This window comes from Aphelocoma coerulescens, chromosome 1 (assembly GCF_041296385.1).
Source record: "Aphelocoma coerulescens isolate FSJ_1873_10779 chromosome 1, UR_Acoe_1.0, whole genome shotgun sequence".
Classification (NCBI taxonomy): Eukaryota; Metazoa; Chordata; class Aves; order Passeriformes; family Corvidae; genus Aphelocoma; species Aphelocoma coerulescens.
Window position 1 is genome coordinate 101,358,570 of NC_091013.1, and position 11,961 is coordinate 101,370,530.

Below are 11,961 nucleotides of genomic sequence, written 5' to 3' on the forward strand. Positions count from 1 at the left end.
TTTACATGATCTTTCCCATGCCACTATGAAAACAAGGTCATTTACCTCCTTAGTAAGCTCACTGTTTTCATAAATGTGCCTGATCTCTTCACTGCTGTAGTCTGTGGATGTCTCTGCACTGGTGGAACTGTAGGACGTTAGCTGCGGATATCTCCGGTAATAATGGCTGTAGCCAGTCGTATCACTTTCATACATGGGATTGTATTTAACTGCGTTCTCAATGGACGAGAGGCTGTCACCCTGCCTGGGGGAGCAATAAACAAACTGTGAGCTTCTCTGCAGCCTGGAGGGGCAGCAGATAGACTAAGGAAGCCTGGCATTTGGAGGTGCCTGTACATCCTGTTGCTTGTAAACTGTGTGATATAAGACTTACGACAGAATTATCCTTATTGTAGCCGATGTGTTTTAAAATATTAGATGGTGTCACCTACCCCTGTGAGTCCCCAGTATCACTCTTTGTGTACTGGTCTCGAAGGGTCCTGGCCAAGAAGAAGATGACAGCAGATGCCACAAGAAGGAATCCTGCCACAGAAGCAATTGCAATACCTACGACCAGTGGCTCAGACACATATTCCTCACAGTGCTCCCCTCTGTACCACCAGTTCTCTCCCACACGGCACCTGCCACAAAGAAACACAGGGAAATTACACACCAGCAAAAGCTTTGGCTAATGTATTGAAGTTCCTGTTATGATGTGCCCTCAGTTAAGTCACCCCAATAAATATCTTTTCATTGTCCAATCATTAATTTTCTTTATTATTTTTATTATTATTATGGACATACTTTCTGGTAGATAATCATGTACCAGTTTGGGTTGAAAGGGACCTTTAAAGGTCATCCAGTCCCCTGCAATGAGCAGGGACATCTTCAACTAGATCAGGTTGCTCAGAGCCCCATCCAGTCCAGGGGTGGGGCATCCACCACCTCTCTGGGCAACATGTTCCAGTGTCTCACCACCCCCACTGTAAAAATTTCTTCCTTATATCTAGTCTGAATCTACCTTCTTTTGGTTGAAAACCATTATGCCTTGTCCTATAACAGACCCTGCTAAAGAGTTTGTCCTCACCTTCCTTATAAGACACCTTTAAGTATTGAAAGGCCACAAGAAATGTCTCCCAGAAACCTTCTCTAGGATGAACTACCCCAACCACTGAATTGAACAAAGGTAGGTAAAATAGCAAAAGGTTAACGCATTTGTGGTGGGAAACACCTGTGCTTTATGCAATTTACAGTATCCTGTGATGTGTTAAAGTATCCTGTGATGTGTTAAAACTGGAAGGTGTTTAGATTGAGGAAAAACTCCTGCCTTGACTGAGCCTTGCACGTGACATATCAATACTGCAAAAGTAGAAAGCAGTTGCCTTTATCATCCTGTAATGCAAATGCTAATGGAGATGTGTTAGCTGAGTAGAATGTTCCTAGTGTTGTGAGTTTCACAATGGCTAAATAAATACATAAAATAAATGACTTGATGGACGTGCATGTCCAAGACTGTATTTGTGGAATGGTTGCCCAAAACAGTATTCAGCATTTCTGCCTAAATATTGTTTTGAACATAGGAACTATAATGTTATTATTATTGACTTTAAGTATACCAGTAAAAATATATATTTGCATTATGGGTGTTTGGGAGTTTTTTCTATTAAAACCCAAGGTATTGTAATGTATTATGACTATGCACAGCAATGAACCTTACTAATAAGAAACGTCAGTATATTAAGTCGTCTAACACAATGATCTGACACAGTTTCTGAAAGTAGTAAGCAATACTTCAAATTTTCAGGAAGTTTTTAATAAATACTGGCTGGAACAGGCTTGAGTTCAGATACCTGCTTCTAATTAGCACTATCACACAAATATGATTAAATTTATAATGCATCTATGAAGTTCCCATTTTTAATGTTTTAAAACCATTTTCATCCCTTCTGTTAGCTGTTAGCACTCTAAGATTGACCTAGATGGCTCTAAGATTTACCTAGAGATGTTCTCAGTAAACTTTAAAAAGAAAATCACATGAAGTAACAAATAACTACTAGTAGTAATACTCTTCTTCACAATAGTTTTCTTAATTTTTGTTGATAGATACATTTTATTTTTAAAAATAGACTATTACATTGCTTGAAAAGTAAAAAATAAAGTGCCGTGTCAGGGGCATCAACAATTTGCCCGTATCTTGCACAAAATCTTTTTGGTTACCTGCAAAATACAGCAATCCTGTTCAGATGCATCTGTATCTTTTTTTAAAGCAAAAATCTGGGGTCTGTTCCTTTGTCCATTTATGAACCCACATGATTTTTCCCACATGTACAATGATTTACTTTTATGCTTTTTCCAAACCAAAAGCATTATATTTAATTCAGTGATGCACTATCAATATGCCTTTGAGGTATGAATTTCTCTTTTAGAATTAACTCTCATAGGTGATATGACACTATCAGAAACTTTGCTACTTGAGAAAACCTCTGGAGATAAATTCTGTCCCCAAAGGTCAATAAAAGTGATTTGAACAACTGGCTGTGTTCCATTACAACCATTATTCCTAATTAGTTTTATTTTCTGATGTTTCTATTCTACTAATTTGTTACAGTCTCATTGATGATATACTGGGACTTGCACTGAGCAGCAGAACATGAATGATAATCACAATCTACTCACTTGTTACACAATATTATACAGAAGTTTAGACAAATCTTATAGAATGCTACAACAGAGGAGGCAATAGGAGTTTTCATCCGGGAAGCACAACTTCGAACAGCAGGGTGACCTACCTACAGATGGCCCCTTGCCCAGGGCTTATGTCACACTTGCCATCATTCAGGCAGAAGTTTGGTTGCAGATCACAAATGCTGTTGCACGGCAGCCCATCAATGCTGAGGTAGCCAGGGTTGCAGACACACTCAGCTTCCCCACTCCAGCGATTTACTAAGCACTCAGAGAACTCATTGCAGGCCTGGAACTTGCACGGATCTGCTTGCTCACCTGACAATACACAGAGCAAAAGCTATTAATGAAAGAGGAGACCCTTAACTGAGACAAGGTGCTGGCTGCCATCTTTTCTAATGGTCTCTTGTTAATCCACAAAAATCTATTGTGCGTCTTTCCTGAGAAACAAAAGGTTCTGCTAAGGTGAACAAGCACTAGCAAGTATTCCTCTGTCTGCACATGCCAGTGGCATGGCTAAGAACACCCAACAGGCAAAAAAGCAAGTATAAAGTGGTCTTTTTCATACTGGAACAGGCAGTACCTCATTTTCTCTGTCTGCTGAAACACTATTTTACAAATGAGTAAACCACAGGTGATCTCCAGTATTTCTTGTTACAGAAAATCTAGGCAGCATATGGGGACGGGCAGAGGATCATTGGGCACTCACCATCTGCTGTGAGGGGATTTGCCTTTTTGTCTGCAAGGAACACAAGCTTGTAGCATTCAAGATACCTCACTTGTATCAGGCTTAAGAGGCTGGCATACAGCTAAACAATCAATATCAGAACATTTTCCATGCTAATTAGACCATCTTTATAAGAGACCTATCCAAAAAGAACAGCTACCATATGCCAACAGGTCAGCACTCTTATTTTTCTCTAACCTTAAAACAGAAAATATTTCTGGGTTGCCTATATGGTTGCTTAAACTACTGGCTAACTTGGGCAGGGGAAAAAACTAAAACAACTTCCTCCCTGTATCAGAGGAATGAATCAAGAAGGCCTGTCACTTTTTAGTGCAACCAAGACCTTACCCCAAGAATGAGGCAGCAACTGCTACCTATGCAGATGCCCACCAGGCAGGTAAACTGGCTACCACCTGTGGGAAAAACCATGTGGAGTAAGTTCAAACCATTAAAGTAAGCACAAGAGAGATGGGCACCACTGTTCTCCCTGAGCCATCTGCTTCCTCGCTTCCCAGGCCAAGTACAGGGGCATTATACACAGTATTCCATGAGTTAATTTGTCTCCATAAATCTATAAGGACCCCATATAGCTTTCTCTGTCTGGGTCACACTTTGATTTTCATCTCTTTTGTCCCAGAGCAGATTTTCATTTGTTTTCACTCTATGAAATACTGTCTTTCTAAAGCCCAGCCTGTGAAAAGCAGTAGGCAGCCTCTGAGCTGTTGGGATCCTTAGTACCTAATACAGAAATTTTGCTAGATCTCTTGCTTTAAGCTGCAATTCCCTGCTGTCCTTACCTGATTCCACATCCAGGGAGTATTTATCGATGGCCAGGTTCATGGTGTGATATGCAGTGTTGCAGAAATCTTCCAGGATCATGTACACAGCGTTGGTGACATTCCGAGGCACAGGTTTGGCAAATTTCATTCGACTGTTCACCACAATGCTGCCATTTCTGAAGTTCAGGATTTCCAGATTCTGGAATCCTGTCAGATTTGACTGAAGGTAGGGCACCAGCTGCAACACAGGGGATGTGACAGAGAAGCTGAATCTTTGAGTGTCTCTCTACTCAAGCCAGTTGCACTGTTACTACACCAGACAATGGGAGTCTGAATGATTTTATTCAAATCCTGCATCAAGGGCATTAACCTTTACCCAGCTGAGGTCTCTGCTGGCAGCCTGCCAGGAGCCTGAATACTTAAGAGTATACCAATTTGCAAGGACTTCTAAAAATCTACAATTCAGAAATACAGTTCTCAGGACATACGTCATGCTCGCCCTTGATCTAAGTACCACGAATACTTGGCATTTCACAGGATTTTTCTTTCAAGCATGTCCCCCTTCAATCTCTCTGCTTTGCTCCCTTCATCTCTCACAACAGAATGTTTGTTTCAGTCAGAAGAGGGGAGTTTCCCAGTTAAAATTTGGCAGTCATTGCTGTGTAATTGTTGTGAGGCTTTCCTAGTCATCAGCCAGGTTAGGAGCAGCTTAGTTCCCTGAGCTACCTCTTACTTAGGACAGGTGGAATGTGTTGTAGAAAAGCTACCTGCTCACAGCCCCAGATTTTTTTTGCATCTTTCTCCCTATAAACTAAATACAGAGCACTCTGGAAGCAAGTAGGGGGAATGTGGTAGTGACTTCAGCTACACTGCTATATTTATTGACACCAGCAGAGCAGCTGGTCCATGGTGCTAAGGAGTTCTGCCTTAGAGAGACTATTGACTGAATAAAAGATGAACAGCATGCCACCACCCATTTCCAGACAGAATTTTCCCCAGAGAGGGACACAAATCTGATGTGTAAACACTAGTTTTGAGTTGCCCTCTGCGAAAGAGAGATGACTAAATATAATTTACCAACAGTTTTTGTCTATCTGGTAATGGACATTTAGCATAGAAGTGACTCTTACCAGTTCCAAGAATCGCTGCTCCAAGGCTTTGTATTCAGGGGAATTTTTATTAAACAGGTCCTCTGAAAACATCATGTTGGTAACACGAAGACTGAAGAACACAACTAGAGCTCGGGACGGGACTGTGCTACTATAGTGAGTTTCATGTGTGGCCCAAGCCACACTGGCCATCTCTGTGGCCTGGACACGAGTTGTTAGCTCCATGTGACTTTCTGTCATTCTCCTTCCCTCCTCAGTCCTCCCAGGAGAAAAGTGGACAGTGCTAACACCATCCAGGTCTACTGAAACATCCAGGACTCTTGTTGTTTCATCTCCCAGCTTTGTTGAGGTAGCCACAGACAATGATGGCGAGGATGCCACAGGAGGGAGATGGGATTGAAGCTCAACGGTGCTTGTTGTTACACTCACTGTTTGATAATCCATAACAGTGCTGAAGCTCATGGAAACGTGCGTGTCATGGTCTGTACCATCCTGCACAGCAAAGCCCTCTAGGACAGTGGTGTGACCTGTTACAGAAGGAACTTCAGCTGAACCTTGAGGAACAGCTGGCATTGCTGGTTGCACTGTCTGATCTAAGGAGGTTTCAAGTCCCCTGTCAGTAGGCCAAAAATCTGCTGGTTCCTTCACTGCTGATCCAGGAGTGTCTTGGTCTGCCAGCGATGAATCTAGGGCTTGCTGCTCTTCTGTGGAAGCATCAGGCTTTACCATGGAAGGACCTGCAGTCAGAATAGTTCCTGAAGAGGTTGCATCCAAGTGTGCTATTGTAGCAGCTTCCATTACATCCGGTGGCTTCACTGTGAATAGCTCTTCTGCCATTGCCCTGTCTTCACTTTGGTGTTCAACTACATCAGAGATTATGCTCTGGCCTACACTAAACTCCTCAGGTTGCTCCATACTGACAGTCCCTGTGGATATAACAAGACTATCTTCCACAGACAGATCTGTATATGGTGGTGAGACAGGGGCCTCTCCAGTTGGCATGACAAAAGAAGAGTCATACATGCCCAGGGTTTCTGTCTGTGTAGATGGTTCCACAGACGATGGCTCTTCTGTCTGTAACAGAGGTACTTGCAGAGTTGTAGTCTCTGGAAAGACAAATATTTCAGATTCATCAAGGAAATCTTTTATATCGACTATCCCTTCATTCTCATCTTTGGAAAGATCATAATCTAATTTATTCCCAGAGTTAAGAATATAGTCTAAAATCATGCCTTCAGGAATATCCTCAGTTTTGATTAACAAAGACTCATTGTCATCTTCAAGCCAGCTATCAGGACCAGGGTAGAAAACTGGTTCCAAGGTTGCTTCTTCCCAAGGCCAGATACTTGATTCCATTTCTTTTCCTGAACCATCAAAAGCTGAACCAGACCCATCATCATATATAACTCTATCTCCAAGAAATATATCAGTTTCGTCTTCCATAGGGGGCACTTCTAAGGGAAAAGGAATTTCTTCCACAGAGTCTGCACTGTCACTGCCCTCAGGACTACCTTGGATTACTTCTTCCTTCTCTTTAATATCAGTCTCTACAACTGATGAAGAGGCCACTGTTGGTGCAGAAAGCAGAGGAACTACATAGTCATCAGTAGATGGAGATTCTTCAGGCACAAGGTGAGAAGGACTTAAAGGCAAAAGTTCTTCAGATAATCCAGTATCTTCAAACATTAAAAATAAAAATAAATTTACAATTAGATGTTGGTTATGATAAAACGGGTCAAATTTCATTAATTTTATTTTCTGTAGATCTTTATTCCACATTTTCCATAATATATCCTGGCCTTTGTATGCCAAAGGATCCCTTTGTATCATAAGGATGCCTGTTAACCTCTCCTACTTTCCATTCAGATATTCTATGGGCCAAGTCAAGACATACAAAATTACTTCTCTGCTATTTAACAAGTGCCACGTACGTATCATTTCCAGAAGAGATAAACAGGCATTATTAGCTATTACAAGCATTTTACCTTGGTATACAGTTCTTGGATACATGCACACACAAAAGGCAAAAACTGGCAGAGAGAGATACTCAATTTTTAGACCTTTCTAAAAACTCATTTTGGTGAACTATAATTTGGTGAGTATCAGGAAACACTGGTAGCCAAATTTAAGCTTCAGTCAGTGGCATTAACTTACCTTCTGAAGAACTGGGGGCTGAAAGCCATTCCTGAGAGTCCATAGAATCGTGCTCTAACACTGGTACAGTGACTAAACGAGAAGTCTCTAAATTCAGCCCGTCAGGCAAAGCAGTGATGTCAGCCTCTGAGGAAAGTGGAGCTTCAGGTGCCAAACTGGCCTCATAGTCAATATTCTCTGGTCTTGGCTGGATTTCATTGTCACTGGACTGCTCACTGTCTGAGGTGGAGTCTGGTTTGGTGTAATCAAAGGGCAAGGCATTGCTGACAGTTGATTCATCTGCAGAAGGACGTTCAGCTAAAAAGGTGCTGTCCTGGAACATGAAGCCACTATTAATATTTCCACTATTACAGGGGAAACACTGATTATCTGCATTGGGCTGAACACACAGAAGGGGTTAACAGCAGGCAGTGGCCAAGTCTTGGACTACTGCCTCTGAGGGAGAGATGTACAGCAGCAGGATGAGTGCCAAATATAGACCCTTACTAATCCTGTGCAATATACATGTAAAATGCACATCCTTCTGACAAACGTCATACCCAGTCATGTCCATGAAAAAGGGAAAGGAGACATTCAGATTGATTGGAGTGCAGCATCCCTTATGGTATTGAGAGATTTACCATCCAACAATATCCAACCCCATCTCCTTTCCTATGCTGAAAAAATGAATCTGTCCATCTCTAATTAAGTCAAAGATAAATGTTGTCTGCTTTCCTGAAGCATGATGAGGTTTTAACAGCTACTATTCATCAGCCACACAACCAATACAGTAATTCTAATATTTCAGTTACTATGATACATGAAACAGTATAGAAAGTGAACTTCGATGTATGCAAGCCTGGTCATCATTTATTGATATTTTTTAGTTTGTGCGTATGAAAACCCAGGAGGATAACAAAGACCAGAATGTAATGAGGGGCACTTAGAACTTGGAATAATTTAGTCTCAAAGCCAAGATACCTGTGCAGGAAAAAAAAAAAGATCTATCAGCAGTAATGATGAACAACAAAGCATATGCAGAATGAATTTGTGAATTATTTGAAATGTGAAAAAATAATACTTTTTTTACATCTCCAATTTCCACACTGTTCACTTACTACTCCACGTCCCAATCATTAGTTGGTTTCCAGTTAAAGTAGTTAGCATATTTCATCTTTGACTGTTAATCTCCTACTGTGGTGTCTGATGCGGTAGTTATATTGGAAAAAGTCAATAAAGATGTTATTTGGTCAAGGCTACAAAAGCAAGCTGATAGCCTAAAACTCAGGAATTAGTGCTTTGCATGGATGCCTGCCCACATATAAATGCTGTGCAGTACTGGGATATGGACCCAAAAACTTGTGGGGCATGAAAAACTGCCAAGCAATTTCAAGAAGTAGCAATTTACTAAGGACTAACAAACTGCTAATGGCGATGTGTAAACTTACGTGTGCAGTGGACACAGGTTTCTGTAATACGTGTTACAGTTCAAAACCACTCTAATCATTTCTGCAGCTCACCATTCCTGTCGAATCTCTTTCTATTGCTTGACCAGCAGGAATAACAGAAAGAATCCAAATACTTTTCAATTTGAAATTTTTCTCCTGGTTAAAATGTGGGTGAATTAAATTATCAGCTTAATTCAAACTGCATTTGAATGCTTTGGAAACAGGCCAGTTAAGGTATTTGCTTTTCTTCAATTACTTGTTTGCATGTATTGATCACATTTAAAAATGTCAGTTGTTATGCCACCACAGTCTCATCAATTTTTTTAATTTATGTGGTAACAATCAGTTGAAAAGTATATATACCATAGAGACACGTGCTCCAGCAATTTTATTTTTTGGCAAGACTAACCACTATAAATAAATCTGTAAAAAGAGTTACTGTAAAAATTAGAAATAAATTAAACATATAAATTCCATAAAAAATTAATTAGGACCACCAGCAACTGCTCCTCAATAAATTTATTTAATGTAAGCATTTAGTTGCCAAGGATTGCACTTCATCATTTATTCGAATGTGGATAAATGTTCCTATGGGAACTAACATTATTGAAAGATTATTGTTACAGGGCAATATATTACATTAACAAGTTTAATATCATATTGGCAAGTTCTGGTTTTCACTGATGTGAAAGGCTTACAAATATGATAGATGGCTGTAAACACAGAACTCCCCTCCCTGATTTTCCATTTTTGGCTGCCAGAGAGGTATTGTATTCATCAAGCCAGAGCATTCTACCTGTTACAACTGAACATAAACAACAAGAAAATACAGATTTCAAAAACTAGACCTGATTTTTGGTTTTCTTTTAAAGAGAACTGCAGAACCCAAAGAAAATAATTAGTTGTACCATCTACTAGCAAATGGCTGGTGAAGTCATGAGAGTCTCACGTTATGTCATTATATTGGTATGCTAAGACAAATCCAGCTCATTCTCAAATCACCTAGGGAAAACTACAGCAAAATTCTTTTCCATAGGTAACAGTTCTACTTGAGAGCATCTACTTGAACCATAAAGGTTTGACATCTGTGGAAATAATTGATCAATTGTGTACTATTTAAGCATATTTAGGATTTTCTTATATTTATGTGAAGCTACTTTCCAAATTACCTGTGTATTGCAGATTGTACACAGATGGTTTGGGGATATTCTTGATACTTTTTACATAATCAGAGTTTTTGACTGAAGGCATAGAAGCCTTTATTCATAGTCCATTATTAGAAAAATATAACTTCCACCATTTTTTCTCATAATAACATTCCCAAAAACTGGTTTAAAGTTTATTATTGCAAAGCTACCACTGCTCTAAAATGGCTTCCTGCCTGCACATCTGTCAGAGTATAGAACGGCAAAATTCTTTGTCTTACTAAAATAAACATCTACAACATTTTAGACTAGTTAGATGTCTCCAGTAAGATGTCTCCAGTAAAGAGAAAGCCCTTTTCTGAAAGTTAACTTAAATTCATGTTTATCTACACCATAGTAAAGCCGTTGTGGCAAATCCACATGAATTTGTATTTTAGACATCAATGAGTAGTTTTTAAAACTCAGGGAAAACTGGCATGAAATTAAGGACATTATACATACATCCATTCTAACAACATTTGAATTCTGTGAAAACAAATTTTGCTTACATAAAAATTTCAGAAGTTGGCTGAAATTAAATGTGTCTGTGTTCATAACATTGTCTCATAATGGACTGAGGGAGAACCTACCATCCAGCCTGGATGTTATGGCATGGTCTGAGCTCATCTCTTTGTGAAAGTATATCTGTGTTATGTAACACAGTGGAGAGCAGAAACCAACTGCCCAGACAATGATTCAGTGCTCAGAAGATCTCACTGTTGGCAGAGCTGACTGACTTGATCTCAGCATTGCTGGCACCTAACTCAGTATCTCTGCTTGAAGTCCCTTTGCGTTGTACAGACATGGTCAGGGACACCAAGTCTCCTGTCCAATACCCTGGATTATTCCAGAGGTATTCAGAGGAGACAATTACAATTTCAAGAGACAAGAAAAGAAACCAGTGCCTGTTATTTTCCCCTGCTGGTATTAGGAGGATGGACATCATTTTAAAACCAAATTGAGAACTTTCTGTGAAAGAAATACAATAGCAAAAGGAGTTTATGAAACTTAGCATTTTATCTCTTCTAGCAGCCAGCTTTAGGGTTTACATGTAGTTCTTCGCAAAGAAATGGAAGGAAGAATCACATCTTTAAAGCAGTTTACAATCAAAGCAAGATGATCACAGAAGACTGTTGGGCAACAGACACCAAAATTGTCACATGAGAGATTTCACCAGTTTTTACTCCAATATAAGGTATGCCTTCATGAGTACTTATTCTGCACGAACAACAGCATAGAGAAACTCTGGGTGTTGGTTACAATTCTATCTGGCTGGGTTAAGTTGTTCAAATGTGTCCAAAGGCCACTGCTCAGAAGCATACTCACATCAAACTCCGGGCGCTCCAGCACAACTGGATTCTCAGTAATCCAGGACGGGACTTCTGATGTGGGATGCAGTATTTCTTTCACTGTGGAAATATAAACACTTGGGATCTAAAGGCTGCAGTAGCGGTGTGAGGAAGTTGTGTTGGAAGACTGACAGAAAAACTCTCTCTGATTTCAGTTTTCTGAGTAAAATGTTTTCAAAAAGTTTACCAGAGAGATTTTGTTTCTGGAAACGGCTCCAAATCACTGACAGGAAGTGGAGGGGAAAGATGAGAACAAAGGGGTGACAGCACTCTTTCATCACCTCTAGTGGGATCATTGAATATTCAACAATAACCTGGGTATTTCCTTTGTGCTGCCTAAGGCAAACACAGACCTACTAAGCTGAAGGTCACCCTGATGCAATATGCACCATGTGAACCACATTTCCTCCTTTAATTCCTATTAACTTTTGGAAGTATTACTGAAACTGCACACCACAAACCTCATATCAAAACAAAAATTAAAAAAAAAAAAATGTGGGGGGGGGGTCTAGGCTAATGGTTCAAGAATGGGATGCTACTGCCAATGACTTGGCCTGGTTAAGATCAGAGC

The 11,961-nt window shown here is 40.1% G+C and overlaps 1 protein-coding gene across 3 annotated transcripts in view; it reads right to left on the reverse strand.

The window, feature by feature from the left end:
* IMPG2 (interphotoreceptor matrix proteoglycan 2) overlaps positions 1-11,961 on the reverse strand; it is a 32,648-nt gene that overhangs the window by 1,896 nt on the left and 18,791 nt on the right. For all 3 annotated transcript variants that reach the window (XM_069021631.1, XM_069021622.1, XM_069021611.1), the window contains 7 exons: positions 11,368-11,450; positions 7,431-7,743; positions 5,298-6,952; positions 4,186-4,405; positions 2,769-2,979; positions 432-620; positions 46-244 (listed from right to left, as the gene is read on the reverse strand). In XM_069021631.1, the coding sequence (XP_068877732.1) occupies positions 46-244; positions 432-620; positions 2,769-2,979; positions 4,186-4,405; positions 5,298-6,952; positions 7,431-7,743; positions 11,368-11,450 (2,870 nt within the window). The remainder of the gene's footprint in view (positions 1-45; positions 245-431; positions 621-2,768; positions 2,980-4,185; positions 4,406-5,297; positions 6,953-7,430; positions 7,744-11,367; positions 11,451-11,961) is intronic.